Source organism: Chlamydotis macqueenii, chromosome 3 (assembly GCF_036417535.1).
Source record: "Chlamydotis macqueenii isolate bChlMac1 chromosome 3, bChlMac1.mat, whole genome shotgun sequence".
In the NCBI taxonomy this organism is placed as follows: Eukaryota; Metazoa; Chordata; class Aves; order Otidiformes; family Otididae; genus Chlamydotis; species Chlamydotis macqueenii.
This window is the reverse complement of record NC_141558.1, coordinates 3,394,092-3,415,390: the sequence shown is the minus strand read 5'-3', so window position 1 is coordinate 3,415,390 and position 21,299 is coordinate 3,394,092. Positions and strand designations below refer to the sequence as shown.

Below are 21,299 nucleotides of genomic sequence, written 5' to 3'. Positions count from 1 at the left end.
GCTCCATCAGCGCTCACACCCTGAGAAGGAGGAGAGCTCCTTCCTTCCAAGCGTTGTAGCGCACACCTATCGATAACCATGATGCCAGCGTTGCTTCGGCGCTGTGCGTTCCCTCTGAAACGGGAACAGTGAAGTGAGGACAAGGAAGCCAAACCCTCACTCCAAGGTAAACCAGCAAGGAGGAGAAGTAACTCCGAGAATTAGAAGTAAAAAGGTTAGGAGGCTTTTGGTTTTTTCTGCATGAATGTGATCACAGGGTTAAATATTCTTAAATCTCTGAAGAGCAGGGTGGAGGGAAAATGGGAAAAGTGGCATAGTTGTTTTTGCAGGGCCTGAAGGACCTGAAAGGTAATGGTGATCCTTTCCCCAGCTTTGGATGAAGCACCGCCACGGGCAGCGCTTACAGAAGCCAGACTGAGCGTGTGTAAACAGGAGTCACGGTAATTAGCACAGCCAAGGAGCTGCAAAGAGCTCGGTGCTGTAACACTCTCACCTGTTCTGCAAGAAACATAATGGCTCTGTTAGTCATCAAATCGTGGTCAGGTGGAATGCTTCCTCCAGAAGAAGTTCCCATCGTTAGAAAGCCGAGGCGTGGGAGGAGGGAAGGGCCTTGTTTAACCTGATGGAAGTGTTTATTCATCGATTCACGAGGCAGGGCGGCTCCCCGGGACGTTATTAGGCCCGACACTCGTTCTCACTCACGCCTGCACAAACTTCTCCCGATAACCAACATCGCTGGTTGTGCAACAGCTGGAGTCAAGATCGGCACAGAAAAATCTGGAAGCGACAGAGGAATATTCGAAACCCAGCACTTTTTGGACAGCTGAGCCTGTCTGTCTTTCTCTGTGCCTCAAATCATGTCTCGCTTCTCTGTCTGAAGGACAGGCTTCGGCACCGACCAGCATCCTTCAGCATCCTTCATCACTGCTCCTGCCTGCTCTAAACAAGGATGACAAAACAAGGATACATCTGCATAGGATTTTATTAAAGGAGGCATCATCCACAACTTACAATATTTGAAAAAATATTCTTAACAACTTTTTTTTTTCTTTTTTTTTTTTAATCCTGACTTGGTAATTTAACAGGTGCAATGCTCAAATGTCATGAGAGAAGTCTCTGCCCAGAAGTCAAACTTCAAACTGGTAGCAAAAGTTTCGTACCGCATTTTGTACCGCATCAAGTCGGTTTAATACAGAAAACACTGTAATATAGTTACAACAGAAGTTAACGGGGAAGAGGGAGAAAGAAAAAATTACATGCATCATCGCTTACAGGCTGAAAACCAGAATTTCAAACGGGACTCAGACCACGTAGACATCTCTGATCACACTCCCTGACTATCACCACCTTGTTACCTCCCAGCAGCTCTCTGTCGCATTATGGGTTATTTCAGATTTTGCAAAATAGATGTTTCCTAAACAGCTGCTCCTAAATGAAGTCAGTAACTTTTGGCAGAAAAAAAAACCCAAAACTTTATTCAAAATGCCATGGATTTGAATTTCACCTTCGCTACAACACCCTGCCCACAGCTTTTGTGCAATTTCACAGCCGTGGACAGCGTGTTTCAGAAGAAAGAACATTCTTGCTCTTCACTCTTGTTAGTGCTAAGTGGAGCTCTGAAAAAGGGTGAGGGGAGCAGACCCCCTGACTTCATGTGAAGTAAAGAAATGGAGTGAGACCCATCAGCAGCTCTTACACAACCCGTCGAAAAGAGGCGATGAGGAATCCCCAGGGTCTGAATTTTGAGAGACTGGAATGGACAAGACACTTCAGCTCATATTCAAGCCCTTCATGTGACGGCTCAGAGTAACAGTTTACTAGGAGACAATCCTGTTTTGATGGGCAGAGGACAAAAACTGAGCCAGTCTTTCCTTGGAGGGTATGAACGGAGGGCCAACTTTGCTGGCCCATTGGGCCAAATATTACACTTGAACAATGTGACAGTTACAACAGCGGACAAAGTTTAAAAACTTGGGTTTTTTTTTCAGAAACTTAAACAACATTAAAAAAAATGTTTCAGTAACAGGCTGAAAACCTTAGAGGTTTTTGGGCTTAAATAACTGGGAAACGCATACTTTGTCAACAGATGAAACAATAAGATACATACAAAACTACAAGATACACGTTTAACAAATGTTTAAATTACTGGGTTTCACCACAGAATCTTCATTTGAAGGTTACTTGCATGAGAAACCATATTCCCTGCAGCACGTAGACTCCTTCACAAAGAGAGAGAAATCTGGTCACGTCAGTTATCCACTTACCGAGGAAACCCTGCAGGGTTACAGAGAGCGCAACAGACTCCCAACTACCAAGGCATTGTCACAGAAAACACAGCAACAAGTTGCAGGCAAAATAAAACAAAAAAAAAAAAACCTTGAACATCTTTACCTACACACGCTATTGGAGCATACAAGACAAAAAAAAAAAAAAAAGGTGGAGAGCTTCATATAGGGAATTTTCAGTCATTTTGAAAATGAAAGATAATTTTTCTTTGAAAAAAAATAAAATCAAAGTTCCCAGATGCTGTTTCTCAAGACACGCTGTTGCTATAGTAGCCGATGGCTCAGATTCACATCCACGGAAACTGATATTTTACCTAAACTGGCTTTCCTGTCTCTCCAGTTTGTCATTTCTCAAAGTCTCCTAAGTAACTTTTCAATAAACGTATCTTCCTTGCGTGCATCTACTAAGACTCCCTTGTGAATCCCAGAATCTCCTGTGCATGAAACTCAACGAGCAGAACAGCCCTTAACTGTAGCTAGAAGATAGTTTCAGCTTCTGGATTCCTCTCTAAAGAATAAAAGTGACAGTTACACATAAATAGCATCTACAAATACACAGTGCACGCGGAAAATGTAGTGAACGTGAACGGATTTCAAAGGTTGACCTGACTCTACCATCAGCAGCCCACCTTTCAAACTGGCTCCAGGCAGGACGTCGTCATGCTGGCACGGAAAACGCCGGGGACAACCACAAGTAGTGCTAACTAACAATAAACCCATACCTGGGCGTTGTCTTCTTGAAATATGCCCCAGATTCACATACACCTAACGGCTCTTTGGATTTCCGATCTGCCTCTGAGGCTCAACTGAAGGCAGTGGCACTTTCAAGGAACAGGACAAAGCTTAGCTTGTAAAACCTGGGGTTTTTTTTAAAGCATAATGAGAATTCAAGTCCTATTCCCCTTCACATTTATAAGCATTATAAGAATAATGCTGCTTTGTATGCCCTAAGTATAGAAAAGTGTGTGTTTATACAGCACTATATATATATATATATATATAAATAGGAACTATCAACCAAAGTTTGATTTCAAACTAGAATTGCAACGACCCCTGCAATTTGGAAATGTGAAGTATCTCTTCTGATCTCTCTCTTGCAAGCAAAGAGCAGAAAGGATCATATCTTACTACAACCTAACATCCTCCACCAGGAAAACAAAAAACCCATCGTTAGCTTTGCGGGATATGCCCGAAACACCAGGTTTGACAACATTGCCCCGTGCTGTTTGCCAAAGAAAAGGCAGGCAGCAGGAATGATTGGAGAGTCATGAGCCAGGAGTAAGTGCTTTTTTTTTTTTTTTCTTCCTAGCTGCTTAAGTGTAAAAGTTCAAGAACTCTGTTTGTCATTGGTGCAGTGCTTACAGACAGCACCAAATGATGTTGTTTATCTAATAGTGCATCCCAGCTACAGCATGTTTCTGCCCAACTCTATTGCTACTTACAAAAAATTAATAACTGACATGCTCTAAGACTCAGAAAATTATAAACTAATTTAGCCATTTCTTCCTGGTCCTCTGTGGAAATCTGGAAACATCTTACGAAGTGTTTCAATAAGCTTGAGCAATCCTGGAGTCAGACCCAAGGAAGCTAAACATCGTAGTCACCAACTCAGGCAGATCGTAATCATGTTTCCAACCCCAATCCCTCCGAGCGTTCCTGTCATCAAAGTTCATTGGCCAGCTGTCAGCTGCAGTGAAAAGAAAAGAAGAAACACGGAATATGAGGCTTAAGAAAAATTTCTTTAAATTTTCAGATATATCATCATCATCATCCATTTGAACTAGTACTGAATTTCAAACTGTAAGGCTTTAACTGCATAGGCGCAATTTGCAAGTGCTTAAAAAGAAAAAAAAAACCACAACAAAACTCTGTTTTGCCCTTAACATATAGCATTCTAATGTTTTTTCTTACCCACTGCCAGAGAAGTGACACTAACCTATGGCCTGCCTGACTTCATCCACTTTGTAGGTCACCTCGAGTTCAGGAACGTGCTTCTGCACCTCCTGCGCCAGCTCTTCAGGAGTGAAGCTCATGGCACTGATGTTGTACGTCCTCATGCTCAGCGCCTCCGCAGGGGCCTCCATGACCTCTAGAGTGGCTTTCAGACAATCGTCAATATACATCATAGGGAGACGAGTGTCCGGCTTCAGGTTGCACTGAAATTTGCCGGTCTTTATGGCATCATGGAAAATCTGGACAGCATAATCTGTAGAGAAGAACAACGGATGCATGTACTCTTCAGCTTCAGTCCATTTTTAACTTCATGACAGTCAACAATCCTCAGACCACCCTCAAAATCTCCTGTCTAAAATCCAGCAGTAGAACTGCCTAGGACTTAGATGGTACAGCAGGGGTGTTAAGAAGTCATCCCAAACTACCCTGATGCTATTCCAGCATTTGCACATTGCAGCAAGACTTTTCTTTAAAAGAAATTGTCGCAATGAGCGTAATTAATCCAACAATCTCTCAGATACTGTTTAAATGTAAAGGCTAGGAATGCTCTAGGCTGGAGTGGATAAAAGTATTGCTGTAACTGTTGAAATAGCTTCTCTACATTGATGTTCTACGCAGATTAAACTTCCACAAACACATTAGAAATTACTGTATCGGCTTATGTTTTTGCTGTTGCTGTCTGCAATACTGAGAACTATGCACGAGTCGCTTACCAGTTGTTCCCCCTCCAGGCTGAGAGTCAGCGGATATAATTCCTGGATACCTCAGGCAGCGGAAGTCTAGGCCGTACCGGTAATGGTAGTACTACGGAGGGAGGAGAGAAACAGAGCTTTACACATCAAGACTAGATCGTTCGACTCATTGATTCCACAGAAAAAATCTGTCACAGGATGAACCTCAGTTCTTTAACCTTTCCCTGACAGGGATGAAAGAAAAGGAACTACTGAACAGCCTCCATTCCTAGCCAGGATCTCCCTGCTTGCCCCTTTTCTAGTTTACTTCCACATCACCAGATATGAATTGGCTTCTAATGTAAGGTCTAGATCTAGATCTAGTGTTCAGGAACTGAGAATTCCTAAGTTTGTGAGACGTTTCAGGTTAATACAGCCTTCAGATCTGCCACGGTTCCTCAGAAATTTCAAGTGTAAGGAAACTGCATGTAAAAATATCAGCTTTAGCAACGTTTTGTTTCTAAAAAACTACAAAGCCAAAAGAGAAGCTGTGCACGTACAGATTCCCACGGCTTTGACTTCTGGGTCTTTTTTTTTGGGATGGGGGGGCGCAAAAGTCATCATTGTCTAGCATTCTTTTGCAAGGCTTTGTACGCTGTCATTTATGCAACGCCATTCATATCGGCAGACGAGGCAGAGAGGCCAAAATCAAAAGAATCAGAAAAATAAATGGTATTGAAAGTTACATGTTTGCCAGCTTCCAATTTTTTGTACTTTTCCCAACAAAACTCAAGAGACCTTAAGAGCTGCCTCACACTACTATTGCGTACTATAGTCTGAAGGAAGGAAAGAATGGGGAAAAACACCACTGCAGTAAGGAATCTTCCAAAAGCAATGAAGATCTCCCAGAACTTTCACGAAATAAATACAATTTTTAAAATTCTCACTTCTCCCATGAGCTCAGCGTGAACTTTGGAGACTCCATAGATCGTCCTTGGTCTCTGAATGCAAAGGTCAGGAGTTGGATCTCGAGGAGAGGTGGGTCCAAAAGCTCCAATAGTGCTTGGAACAAAGAGTCTCAAATTATGCTCAGCTGCGATATCTAGAACATTATGTAAACCTGGAACAAACAATGAGATTTATCAGAACACACACTGCGCTTTCTCAAGCCTCTGTAGGAGTCAGGAACTTGAAACCCTTTGTCACATACCGGTAATATTTACAGCTCTGGCCAAAGGGACGTTTGCTTCCCCAACGGCGCTGAGCAAAGCGCTATAGTGGAAGAGCCAAGTTATGCGATTATTCACCACTATCTCACGTAAATTCTTGTAGTCCAAGATATCCGCGTAGATAAAAGGACCTAGAAGAAATGGAACCAGGAGAAAATTGAATGCCAGAAAGAACAGATGTAAATAAAAGTTCTACATGAAATCAAACTGCTGCTTTTTGACTGTTCCTATACTGAGGATTTGATTGCACAGCAGAATGCACATCTAACAGCCGTGGTCAACAAAAGAGTAAAGAAGGAGGATAAATGAAGGGAACCTGCTACCTTTACCTCAACAACAGACTGATGAAAGAACTCCTGTTCTATCCAGTCAACGGCACAAAACCACGGAACATCTAGTATGCACCATTCAAGTATCAAAATATATCATTAAATAGTAATGATGAAGGAAAACCTATGCAAGTTTCTAATGAAAATAAAAGAATCCAAAAATCCTACTCTACATCCGTTTCATCATAAAAAAGTGCCTAAGCATGGAAAAAGAAAGCACAAATTTGATTTCCAACTTGTTTCCTCCAAAAGAATAAACGCATCTCTTTTCACAGCAGGAGCACAACAAGCAAGCTCAACTTGGCTCAAGTATTTATTCTGCCCAACAAGGTGGCAAACAGACAGTGAAAAATGCAAAGAAAAATATTTGGAAAAAGTGAATAACTGACAGAAGAAATCAATGCCTTGGCAAGATTTCAAAGCTGGAAAGCATTATCTAGAAGTTTTGAACAGCAATGTGTTCAGTTTAAACCACATATCATCTAGACTTTGGTAATCAGTCTATCAACACCAGAGGTAAAGTCAAGATTTTTTTTTTCTAGATGCTCCCCCAATCACTTACCACTATAAAAAATATTATCCGCAGGCTTTCTAATGTCAGACAAGATCACGTTGTTCTTTCCAAAGTGTTTCCTGTGTAAAAACACCCACACAGTACAGTGAGTCCACAGTCTTCAAGATCATTCATAAGTTGCTATGCTGCTAGTTTGTTTTGCAGAAGGAGTATCAGAAGAACAATAATTTCTGCTATGAAATCAGCTATTCCACTAAAAAAACCAACCACTGGTCCTTTAAATGTCAATATAACATCTTAGAAAAATAGTAAACTACTTCTAGTAGCAGTGAAAGACTGCACGAGGATAGAGAAATCTTTTAGAAAATGAAAGTATGCTGAGAGGAAAGATCTTCTTACCCTCTTCTTGCTGAAAATTTTACCCAGAGATCATCTACTCCCCTGCGGACCACACTGGGCTTGCTGTGACTGCAGCTACTTTTATATCAGCAAAGTAAATAAAAGGGAGCAATCTCTGCCTTGTGCTTTTCTAACCAGCACAAGGCTGTCGCAGAGAACAAGTCTGACGGCACTGGAGTACATCCCCACCTTCCATTATTTGCATGATTTTAAAAAATATCACAGAAATGGTAAAAACCATTCAAACTGCAAGAGAGCGTTGAATGCCGTGAGCTTGCTCACTTTTGGTCATAGTCCAAATCCTCTGCACACTGTCTATGTGCAAATGATACTCCAGAGCTGAGTAAGCGTGGATACGGACAGCGATACGGACCAGGGAGAGCTCTCAAAGCATTTGACATTTCTTGAAAGGATAGCGTGGAAAAAAAAGAAGGTAACTGTGTATGTGAGAGGGGGAACAGAAAGAGCCAGAAGTGTATTTTTGATCTACTCTTTTTGCTGGATCAATTCGTCTTTCACCAAACCATAAAAACTTCAAGATCTTGTACCCTCGTCCTTATTCCTCTTTGTACTTTACTAAACAGGGCACCTTATTGCTGGTGTTTCTCAACCGAAATCCTCAGAGAGATAAAAGCCAGCAGCTGCAAGGCCCAACAGCTGGGTAGTGAGCAGAGGACTGTGTATTTTTTCAAGCTTGCACTTTTTTTTCTCTCCTGTGGTACCTGCATAAAATCACAGCCTCTGTCTTCATTGAGCACTCAAGTCCAGCCTCATTTGGCTAGACCAATAAAGAGAAAAGGAAAACTGGCCACCCTCTGAGGAGCCAGATTCTGAATACTGCCATTTAACTGGAAGCAAACCGAACCCAGCGGCTAGTCTCTTAGACAAAATTACGTTATTTTGGGAATTGTGACCAATGTACACACAGAAAGTACGTCAGTGAACCTAAACCAAGCACAGGAGTGAAAAAAAAAAAGAGAAGACAGTGAAAAGTTAAAGTTATTTACAAAATCAAGAGGCAAAAAAAAAAAAAATCTGCAGTCATTTAAAAACAGCTTTCCAGAAAATTATTGCTTCTAGAAGTGATGGCTAAAGCTTGAATACCTCACTAATAGTAAGTTAGAGAGTCATGACATACCTCAGAAGCTTAGCAAGTCCCACTCCAAGCTGGCCAAGACCACCTAAAAGGCAACACACGAGGCAAAAATCAGAGAAAAAGTGATATGAAAACATAGATTTCTATTATTATAAGTATCACATCAGAAATTAGCACTATTTTTCTCAGTGAGTCTAAAAGCTTTTATATTGCTCTCAAGGAAAACCCCATGAACTGGTTTTAGGAGATTTCTGGAATAAAAACAGTGGGAAAGTTCACACGGGACTCTGTTCTTATCACCCTAAGGGAATGATCATCACAGCTCCAGAATATTTTGAGTATTTTTGCCTCCAGCATTCTGCTCGCTAGGAAGGGAAGAGGGGAGCAGGGGACTCGACCGAGAAGCTGGAGCAGGAATACAGTTCTGACAGGAATGCTGACCTGTAATTAGCACCCGAGGATGATCAGACTCGGAAAAAGAAACCGAGTGAAAGCCAGCATCGGAGGCCACTTGGCGAGGTGAGACCCCAATGCATCGAACGGGCACGACGGAGATCCCGCACCCGCAACCAGAGCTCTTCAGCAGCTGGCTGACAGCTCTGCTCACGCTTCTGACAATTGGCATCTTCCTCCTTCAAACGGGCTGTGAGAACAAGAGAAACTGTTAGTCACAAGTGACTCAGCCGTACGAAACATTTTAAACGCTCCCTGAGAAAACTCTGAAGGGCTTTAAGAGAAGTTTGATGCAACCCAAGTCCTAGCTGAGGTGCCAACCGAGAGCCACGTCTACCAGAAGCAGTCTGTGAAGGAACATGAACAGAGGTAATGTATTCACCAGAGTGAGCTCAAAAAAATACCCACAGCCCCAGCACAGAGTCCAGTATAACGAGCAGCAAGAATACAGCTCAAGTTTAAGCCTTTTTCAAACAGTCACTAGATTATTTCAAGCACAAAAGACATCAAATACAGAATTCCACAAGTCCAGCTGCTCTGATTACACAGCTTCACTGTGGGTACTTTTTGAGTGAAAGTTTTGTAGACTGCCATGAATAAGCAAACCTTCTCAGTATTGCATCAGCAAGAATCAGCTAAGCCAGAGGCAGCAGTAAATCTCTTTAAAGAGCACTGCTTTGCTCAGATTTAATAGGCATGACAGACGGCACCCGGGCAGTGAACAAAGGAGAAGCTGCATTTACCCAGGACTCATGAAAATGGCCTAATTATTTCACAAAAAAAAAAAAACAAACCAAACCAAAAAACCCATGATTGACTCCTAATAACACATTTTTAAAATATCCCTAAGTTACCCTGAGCTACACACAAGTTTGGTTTTCCTTCTCTCCAAATCTTTCATTTTGGGGAAGAAAACAGAGAACGTACCCCAGATAAATCCCACATGCATCCACAACTGGTCTGTCCTGAGGTTCCAGTTTACTTCTTTCAAATACGATTCTTAAGGCAGAATCACTTAAATTCTTCCTTATCCCCTTTCAAACAACTTTAGGAAAGAGTTTAAAAGTGCTAGAATAAGTAAATTCCCAGGTGACAGCATATTTCAAACTAGCTTGCTTGAGATCACCCTGTCAATTCCTTCCTCCTACGTGCTCTTGGGGGGATACATTTTGTAAAAAGGAGAGCTGGGGAGAAGGAAAGCCACAGAAAGAAATTATGGCAGCTAATAACCGCAGATAAATTCCAGCACGATGGAATCTAGTACGCACAGAAAAGCAAACAAGTAATTAAGGTGGGTGTTCCTTTCACTTACACACAGGGCTGAGAATTTTCTGACACTTTAAGGAGTCCTGCTACTTAAATGCAGAAGACTTGCTTATCTTATTAAGCATCTGGTAGGCAGATTATCTCCCCAAAAAAAGTCTGTTATTAAAAAGCATATTTGCATATTTAAACTGATCAAAGAGACTTATTCCGAGATGCATCTTTAGACTTGTTTGCTCACTTGCTCACTGCTTGAGAAGCATCGTCGATGAGCAGCCCGATGAATCAGCCAAGCCTCTGCTGCACCCCACACCCACGAACCCATCAGAGGGATCACTCTCCCTGATCACAGGCGGGACCTCTCCAAGCTGTTATCTCTCCCGTCGCGGCGCTACAGAAGCAATCGCTCTGTCTTCTCCAGGCTTTGCACAAGTCTCTTGCAATTCCTTGTTATAAGTCCAACTCCATGTACAAAACCACAGCGAACAAGCTATTCCTTGAGGACTGAAAGCGAAGAAGCTCCGTTTCCTAACGACTCAGTCTCAGAGGTAACTAATTAATTGCTACGTCACAGGTTATGGCACCTTTCTCCTCTCTTGATTCTCTAGCATTGATTAGTACAATTCAGCTTGTACTGCTGATGGGCCACCAAGATGATGAAGGAGGACAGGCTGAGGGAGGTGGAACTGTTCAGCCTGGAGAAGAGAAGGCGCTGCGGTGATTTTAGCAACGTCTATAAATATCTGCAGGGAGGGTGCAAAGAGGACAGAGCCTGGCTCTTTTCAGTGGTGCCCAGTGCCAGGACCAGAGGCCATGGGCGCACACTGAAACACAGGAGGTTCCCTCTGAACATCAGGAAACACTTTTTTTACGATGAGGGTGCCCAAGCACTGGCACAGGTTGCCCACAGACCTCACGGAATCTCCGTCCTTGGAGATCTTCAACAGCCATCAGGACACAGTGCCAGGCAACCAGCTCTGGGTGGCCTTGCTTGAGCAGGAGGTTGGACCAGATGACCTCCAGAGGTCCCCTCCAACCTCAACCACTCTCTGATGCTCAGCCAAGGCACTAATGAGATTTCCCTCCCCTGCAAGCCCACGTCCACGAAACAGCCACGTTCTTGCTATTTTTGAGACTCGGCCCCTGTCAAGCCTACTTTAAATCAGCCCACAGGTGCAAAAATAGTTAGGCGTGCAGGGGAAGAAGGCAGCAGGCAGGCATATCCAGACAATTCAATCTCATAAGACGTGTTTCTCCCTGGGAAATCGATGGAAGAGTGTTAAAGGGCTGTGTTAACCCTTTAAGAGCCATGATAATCACTTCTTGTTTCAAAAATGAGATAATGATAAACTCTTACAGCACTAAGAGAGACTCACTGATCTCTCTGGCAGAAAGTTTCCCCTTAAAGTACCTGAAAAGGCACTTTACATTTTGAGCTCTATAAAGAAAGTACAAACTAAAGTTTGTTGCTACTAAAAATGCCACGCTGGGATCAAATTGGTTTCCCACCTACCGGACTGGTTTCTCCAAACACACCTGGAGAGAAACCACACAGGCTCAAGCTGGGAATTTACTTGCAAGTCTAGGCTGACTCAAAAAGAACAGTAACCACATTTTATAGCAGGCACTGAAAAAAACCCTGGCTCACCAAGAAGCACAGCTGCAAGCAAAAAAATCCCACCTGTGATTTTATTTCTATTTATTTCTGTTTCAAATATGAAGCGGGGGGGGGGGGTGTGGGGGCATAATGTAACTAGCTATTAAATTCTAGAAGTTGCCAGCAAGTGTACAGACATATAAAGAAATTAACAGCACCCCTTAAAAACACTTCCCCAAACCAGCCACGGCAGCCCCGACACGACAGCCCCATTCACTTCCAAAAGCAACCTGGACAGAAAAGCTCGTTCTGCTAGATCAGAGTTTCCCATTTTAAATAACTTCAAGGAGTTATTAGCAGCTCTGAACGCAAAATATTCATTTGTCTGATGTAAAAAAACTTTAGTTTTTCACAAGTTTCTTTTTCCGACTATCTAAAGAGGAATACTCCTGTACCGTTGGAACTGGAGGAAAAAAGAAAAACCAAAAAAAACCCCAAATATATATTCCAGTTCCCCCTGTCACCTTCTGACTAGTTCTTGCAGTCATTGATTTTACTCATTGACTCAAATTGATACTTGAAACTAACTCTTTTGTTTTCTAGGGTAAGTAAAATGAGGAAACTTTACCCTGAAATGTGGAAATCAATTCTCCCACCCCGCTAATTTAAATTAACAACCGAGGCTAATTTCAAGGATTAAGCAACACACCCTGGAATTTTCCCCTCTTCTGTACTCACCTGTCCCTCAGCTGGCAACAGGGCAGAAGCAAGAGCGGAGACAGCAATTTATAGGACACGGCCTCTTGTGAAAGCCAATGAAAGCCTGACAGAAAGTAGGAGTTGTACCACACCTTAAAAAAAAAAAAAGGGGGGAGGAAAAAAAAAGCGTCTGTGTGAGAGCAGCAGCAGCCAGGGATATCGCTTCGTTCCTATTTGCTTCATTTTGAAATATCTGGAGCTTTGCGATAGGCAGAGGACGCTGAAGCTACGTAGCCAGCAACTTTAACGAACAGAACCGCACCACCTAGGGTCATCTCTGAAGGACAGGTTTTAGAATTAATTGGTGGCAGTGCAAAGGATTAGTATAAGGCAAACACATGTTCAAATGTAAATCAATAATCTGCCTCGGATAGCAGGAAATTTCTGGGTTTTGTAAGAAGATTAAAGCATGGGGAGAGGGGAAAGAGGGGAAAAAAAAGAAAGAGGTTCGTAAAATGACATTTAGCAAGTTAACTGCCTGCGGCTGTTCCTTTCTTTGCAAAATTTCCAAAGTGTTATATAAGCAGCAAGCACCTCTTGCTCATAAAAAAGACAAAAACATGTTTATAGAAGCTAGTAGTTCCTTACGTACTAGTTCTTTTTCTTATGTACTAGCTATTAATAGAACATCATGCTGATAAGAAAGATAAGAAACTCATGGGTCCGGACTGGAAAAATCCAACAGTAAGCGTCAAAGAACAAGAGGGAGGGCAGAGGGGCCAGGACCAAACCCCAAAGCTCCCACAGCATTCCTGCTGAGACGCCACAGGATGCTCCTCCACAGAGCTAACCAACAAAGTCCAAAACTTGCAAAGAAAGTCCACTTCTTGCAAAGAAAGTGAAGACACGCCCTAGGATAGAGGATCTCGCAGATTCCCAGCCACTGCTGCTTTCAAAACGGCCAGGATCCTCGCGCACATGGTCCACACCGATGCACTAGACTCCAAGTTATCGTTCTCAACTCACGCTCGTCTCCAAAACCACACAGCTGCTGCTACGGACCCAAGGAAGGGCTTATGCACTGGAAAGCTCCTCTTACTTTTTCCAACTGTATCAAGAAGAGCTGGAGTGGAAAGGTACTGCCCGCCTCGGGAATCCAGAAGACGAAGCACGTACCACCTTGCCTATCCCATGGGAAAGCCTTATTCCCTGGCGCCCAGGCGCTGCCAACCGGAAAATCCATCGGATCACCGCGTTTGGGAGCGCTCAAGCTGCGACAACTAGGGGATGCTCCCCGCTCAACCAACACTTCACCCAAGTCAGACAGAACAAAGCCGGCACGCCTCCCTGCGTTGGCATTTCCTCCGGTTTGGAGAGCCCCAAAGCGGGGTGAGGGGGACCCCGCGTCCCTCCCTGCGTCCCAGGGCAGGGCAGAGGGGTGGCCGGGCGGTGCCGATCTCTCCGGCGGGCAGCCGGCTGTTGGCTAACCTCTGTTAAAATAACCTTGACGCACGGGCTCGTTTTTTACGGTGGGTGACGCACGACGGCGGGCGCCAAGGCCATTACCCCGCGCAGAGCTCGCCAAGAAGCGACGTCAGCCTGAAACAGCAAGGGACCTGAAATCTGACCTCAGCGAGCAATTTTAAATTAAAAAAAAAAAAAAAAGTTAGATGATACCAGCTACCGAAGAGCGTGAGGCTCTCGGAGCGGGTAAGGAAAGAGCTGCGCTACATCAGGCATCCACAGAGGAAGGGAAGAGGCCGGTGTTGAGTTCTGTGGGTGAAAAAAAAAAAAAAAAGCCGTAACCCCACACAGGATTCCGGCGAGAAGCAAAATGGCCAAGAAAAGGCTTGGAAACCAAAGCACCGGCCCCAGACCCGGCTCGGCAGCTCAGGCCGCTGTCCCGGGAGGGGCAGCCGGTTCCCTCCGCGGGCAGGCCCCGGCGTCCCCCCCGCCGGAGATGAGGCGGCGCGGGGCGGGAAGCGGCTCCTCCTCTCCCTCCCCCACCTCATTCATTCGGTCACGGCCCGTGGAGCGGCCCCGCAGACCCACGGCGCGGCCCCACGGAACCCCGCGGCCCGGCCCCGCGCTCACCTTCGGGCCCCGCCGAGCTCCCGCCGCTGCCGCCTCCTCGCCGCTCCCCGCTACCGGCTCCGGGTGCCCCAAGAGGCCCGGGGCGGGGGGGTGGGTGGGGGGGGGGGAGGCGGGGCTGAAACCAGACGTCACCGCCCACTGGGAGGAGATTGGGGGAGTGGCGAGGAGTGACGTCAGAGTGATGTGACGTCAGAGTGACGCCACGCAGGCGTCATCCCCGTGAGGCGCATGGCTTCCCGTGAAGGGGGTGGGTGGGTGGAGGCTGCCGGGCACTGGTGGCGCGGAGGGGACGCTGGGGATGCACAGACACGCGCGGGTCCCCCGAAACGCGAGGTCAGGGGTCACCAGCCGAGCTGTGACAACACGGCCGGGGTTGTAAAGAGAAATTCGGGAGCTGCGGGGACAACCTCCCACCCCGCCCCAGGGTCACCCCTTTTCAACCGCTGCCGAAAATAATATCTCTGACAGCAAACGCATCCTCTGAATGGGGCTGCAAGATAAGAACGGAGCTGTTGGAGAGGGTCCAGAGGAGGCCACGCAGATGCTGAGAGGGCTGGAGCAGCTCTGCTGTGAGGCCAGGCTGAGAGAGCTGGGGCTGTTCAGCCTGGAGAAGAGGAGGCTCCGGGGAGAGCTGAGAGTGGCTCCCAGTGCCCAAAGGGGGCTGCAGGAAAGGTGGGGAGAGACTCTTCAGCAGGGCCTGCTGTGACAGGAAGAGGGTAATGGTTTTAAACTAAAAGAAAGTAGATTCAGAGTAGATATAAGGAAGAAATTTTTTACACTGAGGGTGGTGGAGCACTGTCCCAGGTTGCCCAGAGAGGTGGTGGATGCCCCATCCCTGGAAACATTCCAGGCCAGGTTGGCCGGGGCTCTGAGCAACCTGATCTGGTTGGAGATGTCCCTGCTTCTTGCAGGGGGGTTGGACTGGATGGGCTTTGAAGGTCCCTTCCCACCCAAACCATTCTGTGATTTTATGATTCTGAAATCAAGTGTTTTCAGCATGCCAAATGACCACTATTCCAGAGAGATCCATACTTTGGAGGTTGTCTCCGTCATAGAATCATAGAATCATAGAATGGTTAGGGTTGGAAGGGACCTTCAAAGGTCATCTAGTCCAACCCCCCTGCAAGGAGCAGGGACATCCCTGACTAGGTCAGGTTGCTCAGAGCCTCATCCAGCCTGGCCTTGAACGTTTCCAGGGATGGGGCATCCACCGCCTCTCTGGGCAACCTGTTCCGGTGCTCTATAACTCGCATTGTAAAAAATTTTTTCCTAATTTCCAATCTAAATCTATCCCCACTATTTTAAAACCATTACTCCTTGTCCTGTCAGAACAGGCCCTATTAGACAGCCTCTCCCCATCTTTCTTGTAGGCCCCCTTGAGGTACTGGAAGACCGCTGTCAGGTAAGAGAGGTGCTCCAGCCCTCTGATCATCTTCACCATCCTCCTTCAGCAGGGTGAGTGCTTCTGTTGATGACCCCTCTGGGTGAGAAGATCAGCAACCGACAACCAGCATGTTTTGCCAAAGAAAACCTTTCAGTTAAACAACTGTTGATCAAACCGCAGCAAACATGGCCAAAATGCTGAGTTGTGCAGGATTTGCGTACTGGGGATTAAGACTGTTGGGTGATCAACATACAGATGGAAAATTCTTCTGCATCCAAGAAGGAATTTGTACCGTGGTTCAAGAACAGGTTCATTTATCAGAGTTAAAAAGCCAGAAAGTCTTTTGAGTATTCCAGAAAAAGTAAAAATCAGGAGCTCCACCATGAAGAAGATAGAAGGAGAAGGTCCTCTACTGTGGTAATTAATGGCAGAACACTGATGGCAAGACTTCAGAAATAAATAAAGCATTAGATATTTGCATTTCTACATCGAGAAAGTCGAAAAAGCAAAAGTTGGAAGGTGTTTTATCTCCCCTCTTCCCCACTGTGAGCAGTTTAAAACCAGAAATTAGGCAAGATGGAAGGGCTATAACCTGCAAAACACTGTGAACTACAACAGGCTTCAGAAAAAAAAATAGGTAATGTTTCAAAAAGATATGTTTAAATGTGAAATTCGGGCTGAAGGAGGAGGCTGGTTTGCCTTCAGGAGCACCTTCAAACACGAAAAGTACTGCGGAGAGGGCGGGTAAACACGACTCAAGCGCTAATCATTTCTAAAACAGAAACTGATAAGCTCAACACCACAGGAAAATGACTCCATTGTACGAACAACAATTGCAAAGCTCCGTGTGTTCCCCATCCGCTCCTGGCTGTGCTTAGGCAGGTGTTGCTCATCGCCCAGTAAACTGAGCTAAGTACGTAAAAGCGGCGGCGGCAAATCGAGCAAAGATCATCCCTGTCCATTTTTCTTGTCTCCAAGAGCAGCTCTTTCCCCACAACACCCTGGCAGACCTCCGCCACCTCCAGCTGGAGGACTTTCTGAACCAGATGTGGTATCTTCACATTCCGTATATTTCCAGTCACTCGTATTCTTCTCCAAAAACTCACCCATATGCTTTTCAAACTCCGGTAAGCTTGTCGTATCCACACTGGGTAATACCCCTGCCTCACATATAATTTTGTGCCCTCTAATTATTTGTAGCTGAGCGCTTACATAACAATCCCCAACCTGCCTGCCAAGGGGTGAAATTTATAAGCAGTGTGATGCAGATTTAAGTCCAAATACTTTGCACAAACTGCTCCAGGCTCTCTAATCCCTCCTGGTTGCTCACTAAAAACTTCCTGCTGTGTACAGCTTTACCAGTTGTCTGGGAAATCCAGAGTGACTGGACTGCATGGAACTGCGTCGTGTTACCTGGCTTCTGCAGTTCTGGCCAGGTAAGGCCCCTCTCCAGAAGGATGTTCTGCCACGTTCCCAAGAAACGTGCAACGTCGTCCTCGCTGCCTCCATGCAGTTTTATGGCGTTACCGCATCGATTCGGAGCGTGTCTGCGTATCAGCCCTGACAGATGGGATTGGCTGCAAACAAGAACAGACGGTTCAGGAAGTTTGCTCTAAGTAAACCAGGCAGAGGTGGGCTGGGGAGAAGAACAAATAACAACAAATAACACGTGATGGGCTGAGAAAGAGAAGAGAAGGAGACTCACAGGCAGGTGAATCAAAGAATGGTTAGGGCTGGAAGGGACCTTCAAAGGCCACCCAGTCCAACCCCCCTGCAAGGAGCAGGGACATCTCCAACCCGATCAGGTTGCTTAGAGCCCCGGCCAACCTGGCCTGGAATGTTTCCAGGGATGGGGCATCCACCACCTCTCTGGGCAACCTGGGACAGTGTTCCACCACCCTCAGTGTAAAATGAGTGCAGAGAAGCTATGGAGAGACTAAGTGAAGAAGAGCTTTGGATAAAGTAGAAGTCCCAGATGACTATATGAGCCGGCTGCTGTGTCATTTTTCACTGGAGACGCAGCAGCCTTGCCAGGAGGGTTCACCAAGGGCTTCACGGCACAGCTTTCCTGTTGGGCTATGAGTTGGAGAGGCACTAGGATGGATGCCGGTGTCTGGGGTAACACACCTCCTTTGTGCAATCCCAGGCCAGCGGACACTTACGGTGGGGCCTTCTGGGCTCTCATTTTACCCCCAAGGGAGCCCTTTGCTCCAGCTACCCGTCATGTGGAAAGAAGAAACACGGGTGCAAAAGTGCAAAGGAGATCATATGCCAGCTCAGTACACCTGGTATCAAATTAATTCCCTTTCTAAGACTATTTTAATCTTCACCTGTACAGTCTAACAGTATCTGAGTGTTAGTCTTACCCCAGAGTGTAACACTCAGTGGCATCCTTGTTGTGGACATGCAGCTCCACTGACTTTACTTTCTACATGGCCTCCTACTTCGAAGAGCAAGTATGTTGATAGGATGAGTCGCCTTCTTGGAAGAGCTACGCCCATCTCCTGCACAAAACCCCAGAGCAGACTCTCTCTCGTGATATGCTAGAGGCTGCACGGGAGTTTGCTGAGCAGCTGTCAGCTGGGGCTGTGACTGTGTGTACTGATAGGGTGTATCTCCTTGTTTTGAAGCACGGTGTCGTAACTGTCAGGTTGTGCAGATAGCACAAACATGGTTCCTGTACGCCCTGTTCCAGTGAAGATCTTCTTGACTGAACAAAGTGCCCCCTACGTTGGTTTCTGCACCAAAGACCAACCAGGTGACTCACTCTGCTGGGCTGAAGCCTCGGTTAGCGAGGCCAGTCAGGACTATGAGACGCTAGCCTTGATGGGGAAGGGGGAGGCATTTCCTGTTATTGTTCTTTTGGAAAGCACAGCCTTGCTTAGAAACACTGTAGAACCTAATCTAACCACCCTGCCTCTGGGCTGGTGACCTCAGTATATAGAATCACAGAATGGTTTGGGTGGGAAGGGACCTTCAAAGCCCATCCAGTCCAACCCCCCTGCCAGGAGCAGGGACATCTCCAACCAGATCAGGTTGCTCAGAGCCCCGGCCAACCTGGCCTGGAATGTTTCCAGGGATGGGGCACCCGCCACCTCTCTGGGCAACCTGGGACAGTGCTCTACAACCCTAATGTCTAATCTAAATCTATCTGCCTCTATTTTGAAATCATCCCCACTCGTCCTGTCCCAGCAGGCCCTGCTGAAGAGTCTCTCCCCACCTTTCCTGCAGCCCCCTTTGGGCACTGGGAGCCGCTCTCAGCTCTCCCCGGAGCCTCCTCTTCTCCAGGCTGAACAGCCCCAGCTCTCCCAGCCTGGCCTCACAGCAGAGCTGCTCCAGCCCTCTCAGCATCTGCGGGGCCTCCTCTGGACCCTCTCCAGCAGCTCCACGTCCTTCTGCTGTTGGGGGCTCCAGAGCTGGACGCAGCGCAGCAGGGGGGTCTCACCAGAGCGGGGCAGAGGGTACAATAAGCTGTACTGATGTGAAAGTAATGATGGGAGGTTGGCTCAGAGGACCCGCATGAACTGGAAAACATAGCGAGACACGATACGACCATCAGAGGTCAGAGGCATGTAGTGCTGTTAAGATCACTGCGTTCCAGGTTGTATTTTTACTTTTTTCCTACAAGCTTTTGCCACTGCCCACTGTCAAGAGAGAGGTTAGTAAGGAAGTAGGCGCTTGCCTTGACTTAATATGGTCATGTGTCCCTCAAACCATAGCAGCCAGGGCTAATGAGTGAATTGTCAATCCTAGATACAAGTTCCTTTTGTCCAAATGTGCCACGGTAGCCATGAAGAGACACCAAGGAAGGAGACTAAACTCCACTTTGGTGACAGGTCAGCCACACAGAGTGTGAAAAGAAGAAACATCTTCTCCCCGTGGCGCTGAACTGGTTTAACCCTGATGTTCATCATCCTCAGCAGACCCGACGCAGGCTGTGCTTGTGCACACCAAGGTGTCACATCGCGTTGGCAGGCACGGGAGAACCTCGTACCCACCAAAGTCAGTTGTAATCTTCCCTCTGCGAGTGACTGGCATTGCTTTTGCACCTCAGCTTCAAAGACACATTCAAGTAGCAGCAAGATTATTTATTAGGACAAACTTTCAGCTGTAAGGAAGGCCTGGAAAAGATCACTTGGGGAGGGAGCAGAGTTTCTGTTGCTGAAAGATTTAAGAGCAGGTTAGGTAATCCTCCATCAGCAGTGATGTACATTTACTGGATCCTGTCTCAGGGCAAAGAGAGAGGCTTAAGGACCTCCTCTCTTCAGATTTAGGGTCTAAATCTCTTCCCCATCCTTGCTACTATTGCTGCTCTGAGCCCTTTGCAGCATAGCTCTGTCTGCATATCGAGCGATCCTCCAGTCCTAGTGTCACCCACAGAATTATTTGTGATTTAATATCCGACATAAAATAATGAGGGAACAGTTATTTATCCTGAGAACATAGCAAAAAGGCCACTGATTCAAATTTTGAAGGTCACATGGTCCTCAAGAAGCCCTGACCCGCACTGTAATCACCTGGTAGGAATTCCTAGACCTCAGGAATTTCCCCACTGTCTTGCAGCTTTACATCTAAGCAAACAGAATGGATGAAGGATGCCTTTGCAAGGTAAGAACGATGCTTTGAGATGTGTTTGCATGTATAGGTAATGAGCCAGGCAGGGAAGAATCAGGCCCTAAGTCAGACCCTTCATGCACGCTTGCCTGTACGGAGGCCATCCACATCGAGCTGATGCTTGCCCCTAAGCCGGGTTTTCACACCTCGGCGTGGGTACGCGGAGCTCACAGAGGGCAGGCAGGGGCTCTAATTCAAAGTGACTCCTGCTTCTCTTTTCCTGACTTTCCCAGCAGAGCTCCTGTGGCACACGGAGAATGTCACATGGAAGACTCGGAACAGAAACAGTAAGGCCCAACCAATCTCGTTGCCCTTCACAGCTTCTCTGAAGGCCAAATCCTGTAACAAACAAGCAACCACAGCCAAAAACAACGGCAGAAGGGAAATGTTATATACCCTCAGCAGCTGGTTTTGCAGAACTAGATCCCGTAACGGTGTCTAGGGTGCACACAGCATCTGTTTTCCTTCCTTACTGGCCTTGACAGTGCGGGTTTCAACACAGAGGTTCAAGTAGACTATGGAAACAAGACATGTAATTAGTGCAGCTAATCATAGAATCGTTTGGGTTGGAAGGGACCTTCAAAGCCCATCCAGTCCAACCCCCCTGCAAGGAGCAGGGACATCTCCAAGCAGATCAGGTTGCTTAGAGCCTCATCCAACCTGGCCTGGAATGTTTCCAGGGATGGGGTACCCACCACCTCTCCGGGCAAGCTGCTCCA

The 21,299-nt window shown here is 46.3% G+C and overlaps 1 protein-coding gene across 7 annotated transcripts; it reads right to left on the bottom strand.

The window, feature by feature from the left end:
* Nucleotides 1-964: 964 nt before the first annotated feature.
* LOC104474260 (L-threonine 3-dehydrogenase, mitochondrial) lies at nt 965-18,544 on the bottom strand. 7 transcript variants are annotated; one of them, XR_015258077.1, is made up of 11 exons: nt 14,583-14,672; nt 12,528-12,640; nt 8,918-9,119; nt 8,519-8,561; nt 7,030-7,100; nt 6,120-6,269; nt 5,857-6,029; nt 4,952-5,042; nt 4,222-4,491; nt 2,915-3,972; nt 965-2,793 (listed from the first exon to the last, which is right to left on the bottom strand). XR_015258077.1 is itself a non-coding variant. In XM_086744008.1 (11 exons), the coding sequence occupies exons 4-11, from the start codon at nt 9,099-9,101 to the stop codon at nt 3,833-3,835; spliced, it is 1,122 nt and encodes a 373-aa protein (XP_086600134.1). In that variant the 5' UTR covers nt 9,102-9,119; nt 12,528-12,640; nt 17,380-17,543; nt 18,333-18,543; the 3' UTR covers nt 965-3,832. The 7 variants fall into 7 exon arrangements, 6 of the variants coding, with proteins under 6 accessions (XP_086600134.1, XP_086600138.1, XP_086600137.1 ...); XM_086744008.1 differs by lacking the exon at nt 14,583-14,672 and adding exons at nt 17,380-17,543; nt 18,333-18,543 and having other exon boundaries at nt 965-3,972; XM_086744012.1 differs by lacking the exons at nt 12,528-12,640; nt 14,583-14,672 and adding exons at nt 17,380-17,543; nt 18,333-18,544 and having other exon boundaries at nt 965-3,972.
* Between the last annotated feature and the right edge of the window lie 2,755 nt (nt 18,545-21,299).

Excerpts from the sequence above, each read along its gene's own strand:
- LOC104474260 (XM_086744012.1), bottom strand. The coding sequence starts at position 9,101 with ATGCCAATTGTCAGAAGCGTGAGCAGAGCTGTCAGCCAGCTGCTGAAG. Across the intron at positions 6,270-7,029 it reads GGATAATATTTTTTATAGTG|GTCCTTTTATCTACGCGGAT; the intron begins GTAAGTGATTGG and ends CATTTCTTCTAG. Across the intron at positions 3,973-4,221 it reads TGAAGTCAGGCAGGCCATAG|CTGACAGCTGGCCAATGAAC; the intron begins GTTAGTGTCACT and ends TTTTCACTGCAG.